Source organism: Myotis myotis, unplaced genomic scaffold (genome assembly GCF_014108235.1).
Source record: "Myotis myotis isolate mMyoMyo1 unplaced genomic scaffold, mMyoMyo1.p scaffold_m19_p_15, whole genome shotgun sequence".
NCBI lineage: Eukaryota > Metazoa > Chordata > Mammalia > Chiroptera > Vespertilionidae > Myotis > Myotis myotis.
The window spans coordinates 23875650-23896588 of NW_023416319.1; the positions used below are offsets into that span (position 1 = coordinate 23875650).

Sequence of the window (20939 nt, forward strand, 5' to 3'; positions counted from 1 at the left end):
AAAAAAAAAAGTGTGCTGTATTAAATTTTTTTTTTTTTGCTTCCTTTGAAAAACAACCTTAATTTACAACAGACGTATTACATAAAAACGAGTTATTAAAATAACAGAACTGATGGCAAGATAATATTTCAATTAATGAAGAGATTAGCATAACAGTACTTCAGCATTCTGAACATCAAGGCACTTATGTCTGCTCCCAACAGCAAGCTGAAAGAGACCATGCAGTAGGCACTGTATTCCTTCAATAATTTCCACCCTTCCTAAACTTTCCTTTAATCCCCTGCTACCTAGCTTCATCAGAACCACAAGCTGCCCAAAAACCAACTCCTAACTTAATGCTGATCTGTCTCAGCCACACAGTTACTCCTGCCTCTCCTTTCTGCAAAGCCTTTTATCCCAATGCCATGTCATGTCACCTGTGCTCCTCCAATAGCCAACTGCCCTAAGAGTAGCAGATCAGCTCACTCTCTCATCCAGTTCTACGTCCGTTTATTCTCACATCTTCTACCTGGTGGTAATAAACATGTCTCCCTGAACAGAGGAATGGAGACACAAGATGCTTCCTTGGTCCTCTTGACTCACAGTCTCTTTTGGAGTTCTCCATTCCTCTCTCCAGGACAGCAGATTAGACACCACATAAAAGGCAGAGAACAGCCGAAACCGGTTTGACTCAGTGGATAGAGCGTCGGCCTGTGGACTGAGAGGTCCCAGGTTCGATTCCGGTCAAGGGCATGTACCTGGGTTGCGGGCATATCCCCAGTAGGAGATGTGCAGGAGGCAGCTGATCGATGATTCTCTCTCATCGATGTTTCTAACTCTCTATCTCTCTCCCTTCCTCTCTGTAAAAAATCAATAAAATATATTTAAAAAAAAAAAAAAAAAAAAAGGCAGAGAACAAAGAGATGCAGACCAGGATCTGACAAGAGGGCAGTCTGATCTGTTACCCCACGGTAGACAGCTATAAGGCAAGCATGGTAAGCCTCAGGGCCAGGCCACAATGGAAAAGGCTAGTATAGTGAACTGATGGGAGAGGGGCAAGGGCTTGAGATAGGGTCAGTATTATGTTGGAGGGCAGACAGAGCCCCTGGTGAGGGAGAAGTCCTGAATGAAGCTAGGTGGTCAGAAGAAAAAGGAAGTTAAAAGAAGGGCTGATTGAGGAACACAGTACTTACCACAATACTTCTTTCAGCTAAACCTTCTCTTGCAGAAAAGCTAGTAGAAAAAAAATGCCCTTCTTCATTCTCTGAAGATAGACAGATGGAGAAGAAGAAAGAGGTAACAGATGTCAACTGTATAAAAGGTACCAAAGAAGATAGAAGAATAATTTAAATAAAACCTAAGGTAATTATATTTGACAATATCCACTACTTAGGAATCTACTGATGATAAGAAATCTGGCCCATTTTCAATTTGGGTTTTAATTCAGAGAGATAACTATTCAAGACATGATTCACGTTTTGTTTACCTACTTGTGATTTCAGGCAACTGTTCTAAAAACTACCTAGGAAAAGGAAAGAGTACAAGAAGTTTGTAGAGTTTATACTGGCAGCTGCAATCTAATCCCTCTTCTTTTCAGCTCTCTGCATTATGATACCTCATAAAGACATAAAAAGAAACTGAAAGAAGTCATACAGGGTGGGCTAAAGTAGGCTTACAGTTGCAATACAAATAAATATTAATTAATTAATTATAATACAAGAATAAACTGTGTTTTGCATACTCACAACTATACACCACTTTTGTCCACTCCTATATATTATTACTATGCCCTAGATTACTACTCCATCACTAATAAACAGGTATATGTTGCATTTCCACTCCTAAGCCAGTTGAAGATGAAAGAAAAAAGGTATAAAATATAACTTCCTTAATCTACTTCCAATCTCAATATTCTTGGAATAAACTTAATCCCTGAAAAATTGTGGAAGGTGAACCAACAGAATAACTCACAAGAATGGCTTTGTAACCTTAACTAAAAGAGAATGATCAGTCAATTCTGCCCAATCTGTTAGGTATTTTTTATATTTAGCAAAAAATTACATTAAAATTTAAAACAGAAATTAAATTTTCACTTTTCTTTATTATATAGGGAATAAGGTAAGAAAATAAATATCTAACATGAACACTGTCCTAAGTCCCACATATTATCATTAAGAAAGTTACAGTCAAAAGAAAAAAATTTCCAAGAAATTCTCTAGCCTGGTGTTTTAAAGCACAAATCTTCTAATTCAAACTATGGGTAATTTGAAACTATGCTAATGTTAGCTCTTTAAACAAGGATGTAGATTAATTTAAGATAACACGTAGAACACAAGGGTGAATATGAAGATGTGAAACCACACCAAAGCCAGGGGCACAGCCAGGTGCATGCTAGATAAATTGTATTTCCCCCACAACCACACTAGAACATAAACTCCCTGGGAATGGGGACTCCATTTTTGTTCTCTGTTGTATCTCCAGTGCCTACAATATAGAAAGCATTCTGCAAATACTTGTTAAATGAATGCTTAGGTATATATACATACACCGGTGTGACTCAGTTGGTGTCATCCTGGGCACCAAGAGGCCTCCGGTTGGATCTGGGTCAGGGCATGTGCATAAGTTTCAGGCTCAATCCAGGGTAGGGGGTGTGCAGGAGGTAGTCGATTGATTTTTTGCCCTCATATCGATGTTTCTCTATCTCCTCTCCCTTCGCCTCTCTCTAAAAATCAATAGCGATATATATATTTTTAAATACAACAAAGTTATGTTTTCTCCTTCAGGACATTTTTTCCTAATCTCTATCCCTACCTAATAGCCTATTGCCTTTTGTATGATTTTTGTTTGTTTGTTTTTTTAATAAACTTTTAAAAAATATTTTTATTGATTTCAGAGAGAAAGGTAAAAGAGTGATAGAAACATCAATAATGAAAGAGCATCACTGATTGGCTGCTTCCTGCATGTCCCCCATTGGAGACCGAGCCTGCAACCCGGGCATGTGCCCTTGACCAGAATCAAACCTGGGACTCTTTAGTCTGCACGACAACACTCTATCCACTGAACCAAACTGGCTAGGGCTGTATGATTTTATCTTAAAGATAAAATATAGGTTCTTTAGAAGAACTATCTGTGGTTTTAAAACAATACAAAATTATACACTTTCCCCATGTATATCAAAATCTCTGGATGCTCAAGACCCTTATATAAAAGAGGCCCAGTGCACGAAATTCATGCACAGGTAGGGTCCCTAGGCCTGGCCAGCGATCAGGGCCAGTTGGGGCCTTCCTTCCCCGGCTGCCTTCCTTCATTCCACGCCACCCCCTGGTGGTCAGCACATGTCATAATGAGCGATCGAACTCCCGGTCTCCTGGTCAAACTCCCGAGGGGACACTTTGCATATTAGCCTTTATATATATAGAAGATAAAAGATGGCATAGTATTTGCATATAACCTACATATATCATCCCATATATAGCAGGTCCTCAAATAACATCATTTTGTTTAAGGTTGTTTTATTATAATGTTGATGAGATGATGAAATGCCACAGGAAATTAACTCTTGTTTATACCAGTTAGCATATGGTAAAATGGTTTCATTATAAGTTGTTTCCCTTACAGTCTTAGGATCCATCAACAATGTTAAGTGAGGACTTGCTGTAGTTTAAATCATTTCTAGATTACGTATAATACCAAATACAATGCAAATGCTATGTAAATAGTTGTTACACGATATTGTTTAGGGCAGGGGTGGGGCCGTATAAAGCCCACAAAATCATTTGGTCTGCCCCTGCCAAGGCAACCACAGGCGACAATAGAAATTCAATAAATCCAGGCGCTTTTTTCATAGCAACATAAATTTATATTCAATAAATTATATTAAGCAAATGATATAAATATCCAAATGGCCCATGGCAGAAAAAAGGTTCCTCACCTCTGGTTTAGGGGATGACAAGAGTCTATACATGTTCAGTACAGATGCAACCATTGTAGGCCTAACTACATAGTACACATCAACAACAATGTAACTTCTTTCCCCCAAATATTTTTAATCCAGATCCATGATTGCTTGAATCCACAGATATAGAACCTGCAGATATGGAGCGCCCACTGTATGTAATTCATAATAGTCCCTCTGTCAATCCTATAATGAATTAAAATTTGTAGTAAAAGAGGAATAGGCTTAGCAAATACAAGAAACATATGCTGTCCTATAGATAATTAAGATCATTTTAGCATTTCCCCTGTCACTAGGAAGAATCCACTGGAACTTCCCCCACATCAAGGAACTTCCTTTTACTTGGCAGAATAGACCTGTTGAAACAATGTTTCTCCGAAGTATCAGCAGTGCAGAGAGAATTAACAAAACTAAGCAAAGTTCTGTTCATATGTAGCAATTTGTTTCTTCCATAACAGGATATGTTCCGATTTTTTCTTGAATCCTTTCTGAACACTGCATCATTTTCAAATGCAAAGATATATGTCACAGATATAAGATGTAGCTTCTAATGTAGTCAAATCATGGTTACTGTCTAGGCATTTTAGACATGAACCTCATTTTGTTTAGCTTATAACACTGAGGAAAAATTCTCTATATTTAAAAATTTCCTCTATGTGATCAAGGAAAAACTGTTCGTATTAACTAGTCAATGTAAAACAACAGTCAACTGATTCAATTGTGGCATAAACAGGCAAAGGCATCAAAAACAATCTTTAAAAAACAAATCTCTGCCCTGACCAGTTTGGCTTAGTGGATAGAGCGTCAGCCTGCAGACTGAAGGGTCCCAGGTTCAATTCCGGTCAAGGGCATGTACCTTGGGTTGCGGGCACATCCCCAGTAGGGGTTGTGCAGGAGGCAGCTGATCGATGTTTCTAACTCTCTATCCCTCTCTCTTCCTCTCTGTAAAAAATCAATAAAATATATATTTTTTAAAAAATTTATATTAAGCCATCGAGCCCAACAGTTACAGATTCACCATCTTCTGTAATGAGCATAATACTCTTTAACAATTCTTCTAAAACTACCCCAACTAGGTAGTGACAGGTGATACTAGAGCAGCGGTTCTCAACCTGTGGGTTGCGACCCCTTTGGCGGTCGAACAACCCTTTCACAGGGGTTGCCTAAGACCATCCTGCATATCAGATATTTACATTACGATTCATAACAGTAGCAACATTACAGTTATGAAGTAGCAACGAAAATAATTTTATGGTTGGGTCACAACATGAGGAACTGCATTTAAAGGGCCAGAAGGTTGAGAACCACTGTACTAGAGAAAGGATCACAAAATAAAACAGCAGAATTCAAAGATTTAACAACTGTAATATAAATTGTCTGAAAGCAACACGAAAAGCAGTAATATATACTAATTTGTCTTTTTGCTGAGGCTGGTTTTGTAGGAGCAAGTCAAGTAGCTAGTGAGTGAGCTTTGCTTATTTTCCAGCATTCACATGTAAAGGGTAACTTTGTTCTCTACTCCTACATTTATATACTCCTTAACAATTGTTTATTAAGGGTCGAAAGGAATTATAATTTTTCAGTAATATTTCACTGCATTTTATGGAGAACTTCAAATGCTACCATAGTGTATGTGCTGCTGAAGGGAGAACAAAATGCTATAATTGTACTTGCAATTTTAGAGGGTCCCAAAGTTTGTGGTGGGTGTTGTTTTTGTGAAATTTAACCCACCCATGTGCATTTTGTCACAGTCTTACAATTCAAAGTATAATAAATCTATAGGCCTTTATAAAACTATAACCAGGGTCTAAAAAATTTGATCATTCAAAATGCAGTAATGGCCAATTTGCATTCTAAAATGCCACATTATCACAGAATTGTGCCAATTATAAACTTTTAAAAATAACTCTAGCCCAGCTAGTGTGGCTCAGCAGTTGAGCATCAAACCAGGAACCAAAAGGTTTCCAGTTCGATTTCCAGTCAGGGCACATGTCCGGGTTACAATCCCCAGTGGGGGGGGGCCATGCAAGAGGCAGCCAATTGATGATGTTCCTCTCTCATCAATATTTCTCTCTCTCTATCCCTTTCCCTTCCCCTCTCTCTCTCTCTAAAATTCAATTTAAAAATATATAAAAAATAATTCTAATAATATTTATTATGTTAAGTTATAAGCCTAGCCAATATTCCAGAAGAAAAAAACAGTGTAGCTAAACTCAGAAGCACTCACTGGAAAACACTGGAAATATTTTACTATATATAAATTACAGTAAATCATGACAAGTATTAAAACAAGAAACAAAAAAAACTCATTTAAAAAAATGTACTGAGCTCCTAGTAGGAGCCAGGACCTCCTGCAAGGGATAGAAAGATCAAACATATTCCCTTCTCACAAAGTTTCCTATATAATAAAAGGCTAATATGCAAATCGACCAAACTGCGGAATGATTGGTTGCTATAATGTGCACTGACCACCGGTGGGCAGGTGCTCAACGCAGGAGCTGCCAAGCTGCAGTGACTTGGCAGTGGCGGTTCTTGGGTGATGCACCCTGAAACCAGAGAGGGAGCCCGATTCCTTGCAGGGCCACGCAATTCCACCTTGAGCCGTGAGTTATGTTGTTGCTGGGGCACTGTCGGCCCCGAATCTGGTTTACTGCAGATTGCATTCCACACTCTGTACAACAGCAACTTTGCAGAGTGCCCTCTCACACTCCAGGACCTCTAGGGGGATGTCGGAGAGCCTGTTTAGGCTCGATCTCCGCAGGCCAGGCCCAGGGACCCTACCTGCTGGAGGGACCATGAGAGGTTGGCTCCAGGCCGTGTCTGGCCCTGCCCTGTAAGCCACCTTCTAATTAATTTCCTTTCAATGTGCACGAATCCGTGCACTGGGTCACTAGTGATAAATATTATGATTGACAGAACACATTGGTGCAAAAAGCTCAGATGAAGTAAAGGCCAGAGAAGGCTTCCTGAACAAACTGACATATTGCCTTAGACCCAGAATATAAGGTTGGAATTAGTCAGACTTAGGGGTGGGACACAAGAAAGAAATGTTCCAGAAATAAAGATTAGGAGGTGAGAACACAAATTTGGAAAAGGGGAGAAAGGAAGTGAGAGAGACACAGAACTTGACACAAGATGAAACTAAAAACGTGAAGCAGTAATCAGATCACAAAAGACCTGGAAAGATGTGTTTGCTGAGAAATTTGGACTTTATCCCATGTCATTAGAAAACTATTGGGGTTTAAGCAGAAAAATGACAATATTAAAATGTGTACATTAGCAAATGACATGGCTGAAGTAAAGAATACGTTAGAAAGAGCTGCCACGGGAGGCAAGAAAATCAACTGGTTGCTGTTCCAAGTGTCTTGGATTAGAGATGACGGTGGTATGAAGCAGGATTGTGGTAACTGGTATGGAAAGAAAAGCTGACCAGAAAAAGATTATAAAGGTAGAACTGATGACATTGGGTTTGGTAACCTGCTAGATAGGGGGAAAAGAGAGAGGGAGAAGTCAAATATTATCCCAAATTTCTGAATCTGGCAACTGAGGGAATGATGATGGCACCAACTTACTGTTACCTTTCTGTTGGAAATATTTACAGGTCCTAAAAATGTTATTACAGTTACTTTTCAGTTATGTGCATTGATATAAACAGAGCAAAAAACATTTCTGATTTAATTCTGGCAAATAGGCTCTCCTGAACTATCTTCCACCTATTCTGTATGAAATAAGATTAAAATGAGTCCGTATTTCACATGCATACAGTAACAGGAGAAAAAAGATAACTAGTTAATAGAGAAATTTTGCTTAGTGCATTGAGAAGGCCAGCTTGAAATTAAAGTTTGCAATTTAGAGTGACTCTGCAGATGAAAAAAGCAAGAACTGACAGTATCCCCAAAACACAAGAGTCTCAAAAGTGTTTTCTTTTAACCTATTATATTACAAAAATAAGCACAGGAGTAGCTCTTTCATAAAACCATGACAGGCTTTTTAAAAAGTAGAATTTAATAGAATTTTGACAAGATGAATAGGAAAGAATCTCCTGGGGTGGGGGAGTGAGGCACTACTCGCTGAAATCCAACGTCAGGAACAAAAGGCAGTATCTCTTGAAACCCATTCATTCCTTCAGAAATGTAGGTGCCCTAACCTTCTGGTCAAGCAGATTAGTCTCTTTTTTAATCACTTTCATTTTGACTCTATAAAACCATACCCAATACTGTGAAAATACACTTAGCTCTAAGAAAGGAACTTAAAGAACAACTCATTCCCTTACATACTGTTATCACCTGGTAGACAAATATCATACTAAGCTTATGTATCAATGTATTTATAATGCACATATGTATGTATTTATATGGAAGGTAACACATTAAAAAGGTGAGAACTTGCACAGTCTTGCAACGTTCTGCATTTGCAAAAATCGAAAGTACCACTTGTGTTCTCTCAAGGCAGTTTTATGTATCACAAAATAAGAATTTCCTCACACTGAATGAGTTCAGTTAATCGATGAAATACAAAGTAGATGCCCCATAACTCCAGGTACCTAGCAACCCCCTTCACCCAACTCCCCTCGGGCTTCTCCCACACACGATTTCATCAGTTACCTGGGGAGTCTGTGAGGGATGGGTGATCCTTTCTCTTGGAAAACAGATACAGCTGGAGCACAGTGTGTGTTCAAGGACCATGTTCAATTAATTATGCAAAAGAATAATGAAAACGATTCGTTTTCTCAACTATCATTTTTCCTTCCGTTTATGTCAGTGGTTCTCAACCTTCCCAATGCCGCGACCCTTTAATACAGTTCCTCATGTTGTGGTGACCCCCAATTTCATTGTTACAAATTGAACATAATTAAAGCATCGTGATTAATCACAAAAACAATATGTAATTATATATGTGTTTTCTGATGGTCTTAGGCGACTCCTGTGAAAGGGTTGTTCGACCCCTAAAGGGGTCGCGACCCACAGGTTGAGAACCGCTGGTCTATGTGGTAGAAGGACCCAATTCTCATGAAAACGGGCTTCATGAACTCTAAGAAACTGGCTAACTCCTTCTAGTTGTCGTCCCAGGGGCTGTCCCCTACTCTCATGTACACAGACCCACTACAATCAAACATCCGACGGAAAGTTTCCCCACCATCCTGCCCTGCTGCAGGAAAGGCATGCAAATATGTTGGTTTCCCCTAGGCGGTCCTGTTGACAGGCAACACACATTTTTAAATAATTTCAGATCTGTGATATGCCTTTCGCGCTTTAGTTAAGGAAAACGGAACTAATACGATCATTTGCCCAAGATTACCACGCTGACGACTGAATGTGTACTACTACACAGAAGGTAAATTCTACTGTAATGTTTAAAAAAAAAAAAAAAAGTCCTCAGGGGGAAAAAAAACCAAAACTTATCTCTAAAGCCGTCACTATAAAATGTTCACGTAACTAGCAGCTCGCTTAGATCCTGGTACTCTAATTGCCCCATCCCGGAGCGTTCCTACCAAGTTTTCCCGTGAAATGGAGGTTAGGGAGCAGCCTTAAAACACGGAGATAAAAAGCTCTCCTCGAACTGAAAGAGGGAAGAGAAACCAGACATGAGAAATGCGGCGAGGAACGAGAAAAGCAAGCTCTATCGTGGCAATAAGTCAATTACATACACACGCACACACACAAAAAAAAACATGTTCTGAACCATTCACGAGGAGGAACCCGCGCCCAAAGCCCCGCAGACTGAGGGGCGAACTCCGTGGTCCGTGGAAGAAGGCGCCCGAGCCCAGTGACAACGGGAACCGCTCCCTTCCAGGAGGCGGCCGCGGACTGGAGACGGGGGCTGGCCGGCGGGGGCCGCCTCCCCGCCGGCTGGTCCGGAGCGAGACCCACCTGGAGACGGCCATGGCCGGGCGCCGGCGGTTCGAGGTTCCCCGCGAGCTGGGCGCCGCGCCGCCGAGGCGCTAGTTTCCCGAGAGCAGCGCGGCACAGGCCCAGACCGCGGAGCAGAGGGGAGCGGCTGGCGCGGCGCGGGGCGTCCGGGCGCGGGCTCTCGGGCATCTGCCCCCCGCCTACCGACGCTCGTCCCCGCAGCGGCCCGGGAGCAGGGGTCTGACACAGCGGAGGCGGCAGTCCTCCAACCCGCACGACTTCAAACCCGGTGCCCCCAGCCCCGCTCTCTGCTGACGCAGGCGTCCGCACGCCGGACTGAGCGTCAGCGCGCCGGAAGTGACGTCAGCTCCCCGCGAGGGGCTCCGCTCCTGGGTGAGGGCGAGGAGTGTCAGCAGCTTGGCCCTGGCAGCGAGCGTTTAAAAAGGGCGGAGGCAAGCTCTTCGTGCTCACCTGGAGAGGGTCGTTTAATTTTAAAACGAGGCGGGGCGAAGGAATGTGGGGCCTCTCATTTATTTTTCAGAGAAGGAAAAAAAGGCGATTTAACCGTAGTTCCGGAAGTTCAAAAACTTAGTTTCTACTTCCTTACCGCCCCATCCTCATCCCACCGAACTGCTTCGAGCGAAAGCAATCGCGCAGGACCTCAGGGCTCTAGTCCAGGTGGGGAAGCCAGTGGGAGGGGAAAAATGAAGACAGATTTGCGGTGGCACTTAAGACACGGCGCGCACATGTTTGCCCTATTTGCCAGAAGTTCTGCATAGGTATTCGAGGGAAGGTCTTTTAAAAAGGCAACTATTTTGCCAAGTTTGACTTCCCAATTGTTTAATGGTGATGGTGCCATCATTTTCTCAACCAGATGTGAAAACTCCCAGACTTTTCTTTTGGGGGGGAGGGGAGGCGGGGAGTGGGAAGGGTCAGGTTTATCTGGTTATTCAGTCGCTTAATTCATTGGGTTTTTAAATGTTATCCAGTCACCTGGTGCAGGCCCTTATCAGCATAAACTTGATTTTTATGAAAGTAGTCAACGTAATATTTCTCCATCTTCTTCAGCCGAGCTCATCTTCCAGGCCACTAAGATTAATCTTCAAAAAACCCCCACTGTGTTTATTGTGTCACTCCTCTGCTTGTAAAACTTGTACATTGGCGTCTCATTACCCGAAGAGGCTATGTCTCAAGCCCTGAGTCTGTTTTTCAACTATAAAATGAGGCTAATGAGAAGTACTATAGAAGGTATGGAAGTAAAATGAGGTCATGTATCTAGAAGAGCTTCCAAGAGCTTTGTAAACAATAAAGTAGTATATACGTAAATGTAAGGGGACAGAAACTAGCTTAAGTACCTGCTATATGGTAGGCACGTGGTACGCATTCTCTCATATAATTCGTAGGCTTGCCCTGTAAAGTACGTTTTAATCTTCACTTTATGGGCGAGGAAACTAAGCCCAGAATGTTTTAAGTAATTTACTAAAGATCCAAGCTAGTAATAATATTTACTGTTCATTCATCAATTATTTATTCATTCATCAAGTATTTATTTGGCACCTATTCAGTGTCAGACCTCTGCTAGGCACTTCTATGCTATTAAATCTGATTAAGCTGCTGTTCAAATATCTTCACATGTCACAGTCTCCTCCCACCTGCATTCACAAATTTATCTCCTGCGACAAACCAGCAGATGCTATTTACTGGTTGTACTATGTACATTCATTTATTCAACCAAAATTAAGTACGTACCCCCTTGCTAAACTCTGTACTGGAAATTGTGACTTCAAAAGAAACCAGAACAGACAAGGTGCCCACTCTGGTTGAAGTTATATTCTAGGAGAAAGAGAAAACAGATAAATAAGAAAACACCATGTTTACATGTTATGTAAAACAGAATGATGAGCTAGAGAGGATGGTTAGAGACTCTAAACTGGGTAATTAGGAATAATTGAGGAGTCACTTGAGGTGAGGCCCAAATGACAAAAGGGAGCCAGCTGTGTGAGAACCTGGGGAGCCTTCCAGGTGGAGGATACACTAAGTGCAAAAGCCTAAGAGAAGTCTGCTGTGTTGGGAGATGAGCTGGGAGAGGTAGAAAAGGGCCAGTGTAAGGAATTGGGATTCCACTCTAAATGCAGTAAAAAGTTATAAGAGGGTTTTAAGCATGTGAGTAAAATGATCTGGTATGCAGTTTAAAAATCTTACTCTAATATCCAAGAGGTAATTAGACATGTAGTTATAAAGGACATTTAGAAGAGAGGAAAGGGCTAGTATGATAGGTTTGTAAGGGATAGCATGATAACCAAATATGTTGATGTCAGACTAAGTTGTTTTTAAGTCATTCCTCACCACACTTATCAGCTATGTGCCCAGGAGAGTTATATAACCTTTCTAAGCTTCAGTTTCTTCATCTGAGAAATAAAAATAATAGTACCTCAGAGGGTTGTGATCAAGGTTAACTGAGATAATTATCATGATGTTTATTGTAATAAAAACTAAAGATATTATTCATTACATTGGTTATTCTTTGTGTTAACTATGCGACCTTGAACAAGTGACTTAACTATGTCTCAATTTTCTCAGCTGTGAAATGGGGATAATAATAGAACTGGTCCACCACCCTTACCTGAAACCCCTGCCAGATGGTTTCTTAAATTTAGAATTCTTTCAGTTTTGAGAAGTTATCCAATATACATGCCTTTTTATGTCACACCCCAACAGGTTCTAGGGCAGCACCTTATAATCAAATACATTTCTAGTTCTGCAGCAAAATGTATTAATAGGCATACTAAGAGGAATAAATAAAAGACTGTAAATAGCTATATGCCAGTTCAGATGAGGTTTTGCTTCCAAATGAATTTTTTTAAAGTATGGTTTTCAGACCTTTTTCAATTTCAGAATTGTAAATAATGAACCATGTACCGTACTTTTAAGGTACATGTAAAGTTGTAAGGATTAAATGAGTGTATACATGAAACACTTACAAATACTAAATGCTAAATAAGTAGCTATTATTATTTTATTATTATTAATCCTCATCCAAGGATATTTTTCCAGTGATTTTTAGAGAGAATGGAAGGGAGGAATGGAGGGAGAGAAACATTGATGTGAGAGAGACACATCTATTGGTTGCCTACTGCATGCACCCCAACAGAGGCCAGGGATTGAACCTGCAACCCAGCTACATGCCCTTAACGGGGAATCGAACCCAAGACCCTCTGGTGCACAGGCTGATACTAACCATTTAGCAACCAAGTGTATAGAGTCGGGTCACACACAGATAACTAAACCAACCATTGGTAATGGGGATGGAATTTTCCTTAGACCAACCATGAGATAGATTCAGCTTCCCTGAGATAAGCTCTACTGTGAGAGTTGGAAAGAAGGTTGCTCCACCTCCAGGCATCATCCATCCAGGAGAAAGAAGGAAAAGGAAGGAATAAGACGCAGTGCTTGTCTCAAGAAAGCAAAAATCTTCCCAGACTTAATATCTCATTGGCCAGAACAGTATCATTTGGCCACTAAAACTGCAGGGAATTCTGGGAAGATAGTGGAATGATACATCCACTAACTTCAGCCTTTTCTCATATGCTCAAAAGACCTCTGATATGAATATATAAAAGTATAAATTATCCAGTTAAATTATTTAGAGGTTTACATCAAAGTTATTACATCTACAGATATATTGTTGTCTCATGCTAGCCACAAAATAAATTTTAGGTGGATTAACTGAAATTTTAAAAATAAAAACAACATAAAAAGTATGTATATTAAATTTTATATATAAAATCCCAAATGAGATTTTATATGGATACAAACTCTGCCTTCCTGTAGTCAAATGAGAGGTTAGTTGTGAAAGGAGGGGAAAAAGAGAACCAGCCTAATATCCTAACCCCAGGCCCACACCCAGGTCCATGGTTGAAATAAACATATGCACATTCAGGCTGAGGATCTTGAAATTGAGTGTTTAAAAGTCTACTTAGGCCTACACACTTCTTGAAAAGTTTTGGGTATCCCCAAGGGTACATATACTCCAGTGTAAAGACCACTGCTCTAGGGGAAACTCTGTACACAAAATCTCTACACGAGTGTTCACTGTAGCACTGTTTAACAGCTAGCAACCTAGAAATGGCCTAAATGTCCATCTCGAGAATGATGGAGAAATTAAATGTAATATAGCATACGATGGGATACCAACAGCAGTAGTTAAACTAAATTAACTACATCTATATATGCCAATATGGATGAACCTCAAAACTGTAAGTTGAGTAAAATAAGCAAGATACAGAACAATATGTACAATATCATACAATTTCTATAAGTTCAAAAACTATATTTACAAAGCAATACTATTTGTATTTTTGAATTATGAATTATATTAAACATACAGAAAAATATAGAGAATAAAATCTATGCATGTACTTACCCACCAGATTTAACAAATGCTAATATTTTACCATATACGGATACATTTACAAGAAATTGAATGTGTAATTGAGGTCTTATATTTCTCTCTAATCCCTTACTCCTCCTTACCTTCCCAGAAATAATTTATTAAGAAGTTTGTGCCCTGGCCAGTTTGGCTCAGTGGATGGAGTGTCGGCCTGTGGACTGAAAGGTCACAGGTTTGATTCTGGTCAGGGGCACATGCCCAGGTTGTGGGCTTGATCCCCAGTAGAAGCCGTGCAGGAGGAAGCCAATTGATAATCCTCTCTCATCATTGATGTTTCTGTCTCTCTCTCCCTCTCCCTTCCTCTCTGAAATCAATAAAATGTTTTAGAAAGAAGTTTGTGTATAAACTACCTGTCCATGTTACCATTTTGCTACATAGATGTGTATCTATATCCAGAATACATAAAGAACTCCTACAGCTCAACAACAACAAAACAACCTAATTTTAAAATGGGCAAAGGACTTGAATAGACATTTCTACAAGGAAGATATAAGATGGCCAATAAACACTTGTAAAGATGCTCAACAACACTAATTACAGCATTGCAAATCAAAACTACAATGATGCCACGTGACACCCATTAGGATGGTTATTATAAAAACCAAAATAAGCAATCAAACAAACAGTAAATAGCAAGTATTGGTAAGGATATGGAGAAATTGGAATCCTTGTGCACTATTAGTGGGAACGTAAAAAGGTGAGCCACTCTGGGAAAGCCAGTATGTAGGTTCCTCAAAAAGTCAGAAACAGAAGTACCACATGATCCAGTAATTCCACTTCTGGGTACCAGTATATACCCCAAAACAATTGAAATCAATAACTCAAAGATATTTATATACCCATGTTCATAGGACCATTACTCACAGTAGCCAAAATGGGGAAGCAACCCAGGAATCCATTGACAAGTGAATGGATAAGCAAAATGTGTACATGTATACAATGGAATATTATTGTTTTAAAAAGGAAGGAAATTCCAACACATGCTACACTATGGATGAGCCTTAAAGGCATTATGTTGAGTGAAATAAACCAATCACAAAAGGACAAATTCTGTATGATTCCACTTATGTGAGCTACCTAGAGCAGTCAAATTCATAGAGACGGGAGTAGAATGGTGATTGCCAGGAGGTGGAGGGAGGGAGGAATGCATTATTATTTAATGAGTATAATTTCCATTTTTTTAAAATATATTTTATTGATTTTTTACAGAGAGGAAGGGAGAGAGATAGAGAGTTAGAAACATCGATGAGAGAGAAACATCGATCAGCGGCCTCCTGCACATCTCCTACTGGGGATATGCCCGCAATCCAGGTACATGCCCTTGACCGGAATCGAACCCGGGACCTTTCAGTCCGCAGGCCAACGCTCTATCCACTGAGCCAAACCGGTTTCGGCTATAATTTCCATTTTGGAAGATGAAAAACATTCTGGAGATGAATGATGGTGATGGTTGCACAACAGTGTGCATGTACTTCATGCCACTGAACAGTACACCTAAAAAATAGTTTAAATGGTTAATTTTGTGTGATGTATATTTTACAGAATTTATAAAAAGTAACTTCAGATAAGAAGTGCCCCCTTCTGACATGGCACAGCACATCGCTGTGTCCTTACATTGGGAACGATGTCTCTGACAGAAAGCATGGTCTCTGGAATGTGTAATACGACTCTTCAGATAATAAACGTTTTCATTGTAATTAGAGCAGAATTTCACAAGATGTCACTCTTTAGCTGAGAAACTATTCCAGTTGGCTCAGTAGCTGATAGCAGTCATGCCAGAGCAACTAACAGAAGCTTGTAACTACTCCTCAGTACTTTACTCATACAAACATGGTTTTCTGGGAAAGGTTTTCATCTCCCAGGTGTTATTAAGAAGCTATTCTTGTTTATGAAACTTATGTGAATATTTTAAACTTCATTGGTACTAATTGCTTTTCATAATAAATCAAATTGGTGTAATTAAAACACAACTAACTTTGATATTGATTGTAGTAATACGAAGCTGAAATGTAAAAATTATTGGTCATTGAAAGTCAGGTGGCTTTTGGCTTTAACACTCAATGATGTGTGACCTTACGTAAGTGATTTCATCTCTCTGGTATCACCAGAGTGGTAAAAAAACAACACACACACACACACACAAAACACAACTTCCTTTCTTAGGTCAATATACACTATTGTATATTTAATATATGCTAACACATATTTAAGTAAATTCTTCTAATTAAAATATTTTGCTTTTTATAGTAGTACTCAAATTATAACTGTTCAAATACACCACCAATAGGAGTTCAGTAATAGAAAATACTGTCTGGCCCTAACTGGTTTGGCTCAGTGGATAGAGCGCCGGCCTGCAGACTGAAGGGTCCCAGGTTCGATTCCAGTCAAGGGCATGTACCTTGGTTGCGGGCACATCCTCAGTGGGGAGTGTGCAGGAGGCAGCTGAATCGATGTTTCTCTCTCATCGATGTTTCTAACTCTCTCTCCCTCTCCCTTCCTCTCTAAAAAATCAATAAAATATATTTTTAAAAAAAGAAAAGAAAATACTGTCTGCAAGATGGATTTCTTGACATCTTGAGGAAGTATTTAGAAAAATACATGTGTAAAACAATTATAGTAAAAAGTATAAACTCTTAAAATTTAAAAATATCACATTTATTACTGAAATCGGTTTTTTTAAAATATATTTTATTGATTTTTCACAGAGAGGAAGGGAGAGAGATAGAGAGTCAGAAACATCGATGAGAGAGAAACATCGATCAGCTGCCTCTTGCACATCCCCCACCGGGGATGTGCCCGCAACCCAGGTACATGCCCTTAACCGGAATCGAACCCGGGACCTTCCAGTCCGCAGGGCGACGCTCTATCCATTGAGCCAAACCGGTTTCGGCCTGAAATCGTTTTTTAAATGATATCCTGATGTATATTTTAGCTTTGTTTAAATATAAAAATTTCGCCGAAACCGGTTTGGCTCAGTGGATAGAGCGTCAGCCTGCGGACTGAGAGGTCCCGGGTTCGATTCCGGTCAAGGGCATGTACCTGGGTTGCGGGCACATCCCCAGTGGGGGATGTGCAAGAGGCAGCTGATCGATGTTTCTAACTCTCTCTATCTCTCTCCCTTCCTCTCTGTGAAAAATCAATAAAATATATTTTTAAAAAAATTTCAAGATTCAAGAACATTTCAATTCTTAAAGATAATAGCATTTGAATTAGTAATATTACCTTGCAACTATAATCCAAATAAATTATTATTTTTTAATCTTCTATTTTGGTAAGAAGTTTATAACTGATTTATAGTACCTAAAAATAATCCAAAGCTTAAATGTCCACCCCTGGGTGAACTGCTGGACTCTGTGGTACATTAATAAACCAGAATATATTTTATTAGTAGTAACAATTATTAGGATTAAATTATTGTGATAAGAAATACTATTGGAAATGAGTGAAAATATTGAAGTCAGAATGATATAAAAAAGAGTGTAAGTATGTAAGTAGTGCCTGGTTTAGAATATTGCTTTGTTTAATTTTATTGTTTAACTGTTAAAACTTAGGTCTTTCTATTTAACTTTTCTGTTCAGATGATTAAATATGTTAAAGAAAAGAAAAGAATTACTTGTTAAAATTCACATGATTATTTTAAACACTGGAAGCTAAATATACGATTTATATTCATGCTACAGTGCCACTTCTATCGTGTGTGTGTGTGTGTGTGTGTGTGTGTGTGTGTGTGTGTGTGTGTGTATTGGGCTGGTGGTGGGAAATCTCCCAGTGTGAAAGGAGTCTGGAAGGGGCACAGTGGGAGAGACCCCCTTCCGTCCCATTAACGATACGTTCGTTCACTGGGAGTTGGCTGAAACAGACCTCTCTTCTACAGTCATTCCCTTAACTCTAATAGGGCTCCGCTACCGCTGCTAGAACTCGGTAAGCTCCTGGGGAATAGCCTGACATGCTTTGGGGGGATTGCTTATTGGATGTGGAGAGGGAGGCTGTGGAGGTGGTAGTTATCAGGCATTGCTTTGCTTCCGTGTTTGCACGGGGTTTAACATTTTATTTAAAAATGATTATTTAGACAGTAAACTATTTTTTCCCAGAAGAACTTTTCAGGGGGGTTGCTGCTGTGGCCCACTGGCAACAAGCGCCCAGAAAGCCTGGGGGGGGAGAGGGATTTCGCAGGTGTCGGTGCTGGGGCCAAGGACTGCGCGGGGGTTTAGCCTCTGCCTCTGTCCCCAGGTCGCAGGGATGCTGCTGTCCTGGCCTTGCCACCACTGAAGCACCCAGGGGTCCCGGAAGAGCCGACCCGAGCCATGAGTCCTCTGAGGCTGCGAGCATCACTCTTGCTGCTGCTGCTGCTGCTGCTGGGTGGCTGCCTCCTCGCCGCCGCCCGGAGGGACCCGGGGGCGGCAGGCAGCGCCCCAGAGGCAGCCCGGGGTGCCGTGGGCGGCTCCACCGGCCGCTTCATCAGCCCCGAGCGCCACGCGTGCAGCTGGCAGCTCCTGCTGTCCGCTCCAGGGCCGGCGGCGGGCAGCGAGCTGTGGCTGCGCTGCCAGGGCCCGGACGGCGAGCGCCGCCGGTGCGCCTACCGCGGGGAGCCCGGGCGCTGCGCCGCCTACGCCGCCCGCGGCGCGCGCTACTGGAAGCAAGTGCTGGGCCGGCTGCGCAGGAAGCGGCGGCCCTGCCAGGACCCCGCGCCGCTCCGAGCCCGCCTGTGCGCCGGGAGGAAGGGCCAGGGCGCCGAGCTGCGCCTGGTGTCCCACGCGCCCCCACCCGCCCGCCCCACTGCGGCCGGCTTCCCCCCGGATCCCAAACCCCGGGCCAGGAACCGGGGGCGGACCCGGGAGCCCGCGATCGGCCCCGCCGCCACCGTCCCGCCTCCCCTGCGCGCGCGCCCCGAAGGGAAGCCCTCGGAGAAGAAGACGAAAGGGGGCAAGAGGAAGGCGGCCTCGGACCCAGACGAGGAGCGACCCCTGGGGACAGGGCCGGATCCCGACGGGCTGGACGGGAACGCGAAGTTCGCGGAGACCTACTGTGCCGAGAAGTGGCACTCCCTCTGCAACTTCTTTGTTAGCTTTTGGAACGGCTGAGGGTGCCGGCCTGGGAAGAGATATGGGGGTTTGGGGGTCGGGGGAGAGGGCGCTCAGCTGGAGAAGGAGGCGAAGGGCAGGCACCTTAGGTCCGGAGGTACGGGATAGAGAGTGGGGAGGAGTCCAGGTTCTAGAATGGAGGTGGGGGTGGGGGCTTGGGCTGAGAGTGTAATGTAAGGGGATATGGACAATCTCTGAGACAGCAGAGAAGTTTAACCAATTTGAAGAGTCTCCACCCTGATTAAGACCAGAAGAAATAGTGGAAACAGAAGTAGGCATACCTTAAATGTGTAAAAACTGTAGACTTGGGGGAGAGATATGGGTACAGAGAGACTGAAAAAAATAATAAGGGGGGAAAGTGACTAAAGTGATGTGATTCTCACGTGGGAAGCTGATACAATGTGTACTGTTTAGCGCACATATTAAAATGTAATCACGAACAACTGATAGCTTGAGCCAAGTGGACCTGTATAATGTCTTCTCACCTAATCAGCCGACAGGGTTTCCAACTTTTTTCTCTTTCCGAATTAATAGTAACTTGGACGCTGCTTGGTAATATAGATGACTTCTACAGGGATAGAAGCCATTCACTGGTCAAAATGGACTCGAATGAATGATTTTAGAAGTGCTACTTTTAAATAGTGATGCCTCATGTTCTGAAACTTTCCCATTAACCTTCTAAATTCAGAAGTGAATTGTAGAAATTGAGGGCTCCAGTAGGTTTTAAAAAATAATATTTTATAGTTGACTATATTTTTAAAAACCAGCTAAAATGTAAGTATGTATCTCAGAGTCTTTTGGATCATTGTGGAAGCTGTATTTCTGTTTCATGTAATTAATTGTTAACATATTTCATCTTAAATAAGATGTAATGAGAGACTTTGCACATGTTAGGTGCCCAATAAAAACTGTATGGATAGATTTAAAAAACTGACAGGGCAATGGAAATTCTGACTGCATTTGATCTAGTTCTGAGTTTATCTTGAAGTAGGCTGCTAAACTTATCTTGAATTGTTGGGAAAGACAAGAAAGAAGTCTATAAGTCAAGAGTCACAAACTGTCCATTTGGCCTGCGTGTGGTTGGTTCACTTTCATTTTTCCTCTCTTTTTTCCTCCCTCCCACATTGAATTTGTTGCCAGCACTTAAAAATTAGGTAATTTCATTAAAAATCCAGATTTTTGAATTGTCTTGAAAAATCAGATCTAGAAACATTGGATCTACCGTCCTGCATGGCAACAATTGGCTGACACCTACCGTTGGCTGCCCCTTTAGTATAGGCATGTTTTCTGGAATTCTCCACTGCTCCTGCACATCTTATCAATCGACTTCATTCCTGTTACAGGCCTAAGCCATTAGACATTTAAGCCACTGCCCAATACAGTGGGGCCTTGACTTACAAGTGTCCCGACTAACGAGTTTTTTGAGATACCAGCTGTCTCTCGGCTGATTTTTTGCATTGAGTTGACAGAGTAATTTAAGTTAATGAGCTCCTTATCTAGCTCCTTAACGAGCTCTGTCTCGGAACGAATTAAACTCATAAGTCAAGGCCCCACTGTATAAGGTTTTACCAACCTTCTGTATTTCTTACCTCCTCCCCTGTAAAATCATGGTCAATACAGCAATC

The 20939-nt window shown here is 41.4% G+C and overlaps 2 protein-coding genes across 7 annotated transcripts in view; one reads left to right on the forward strand and one right to left on the reverse strand.

Annotated features, from left to right (window-relative positions):
- The window catches only part of BTAF1 (B-TFIID TATA-box binding protein associated factor 1), a 113671-nt gene extending 103574 nt beyond the window's left edge, over nucleotides 1–10097 (reverse strand). For 3 of the 6 annotated variants that reach the window (XM_036336616.1, XM_036336617.1, XM_036336618.1), the window contains exon 1: nucleotides 9805–10096. In XM_036336616.1, coding sequence (XP_036192509.1) covers nucleotides 9805–9818 — 14 coding nt within the window. In that variant the 5' untranslated portion in view covers nucleotides 9819–10096. Of the gene's footprint in view, nucleotides 1–1172; nucleotides 1291–9804 lie in introns of those variants that run through there. The other 3 variants (XM_036336612.1, XM_036336614.1, XM_036336615.1) reach the window with 2 other exon arrangements.
- Nucleotides 10098–18472: 8375 nt separating this feature from the next.
- FGFBP3 (fibroblast growth factor binding protein 3) lies at nucleotides 18473–20184 on the forward strand. The gene has a single exon (XM_036337352.1). The coding sequence runs from the start codon at nucleotides 18538–18540 to the stop codon at nucleotides 19312–19314; it is 777 nt and encodes a 258-aa protein (XP_036193245.1). The 5' UTR covers nucleotides 18473–18537; the 3' UTR covers nucleotides 19315–20184.
- Nucleotides 20185–20939: the final 755 nt, after the last annotated feature.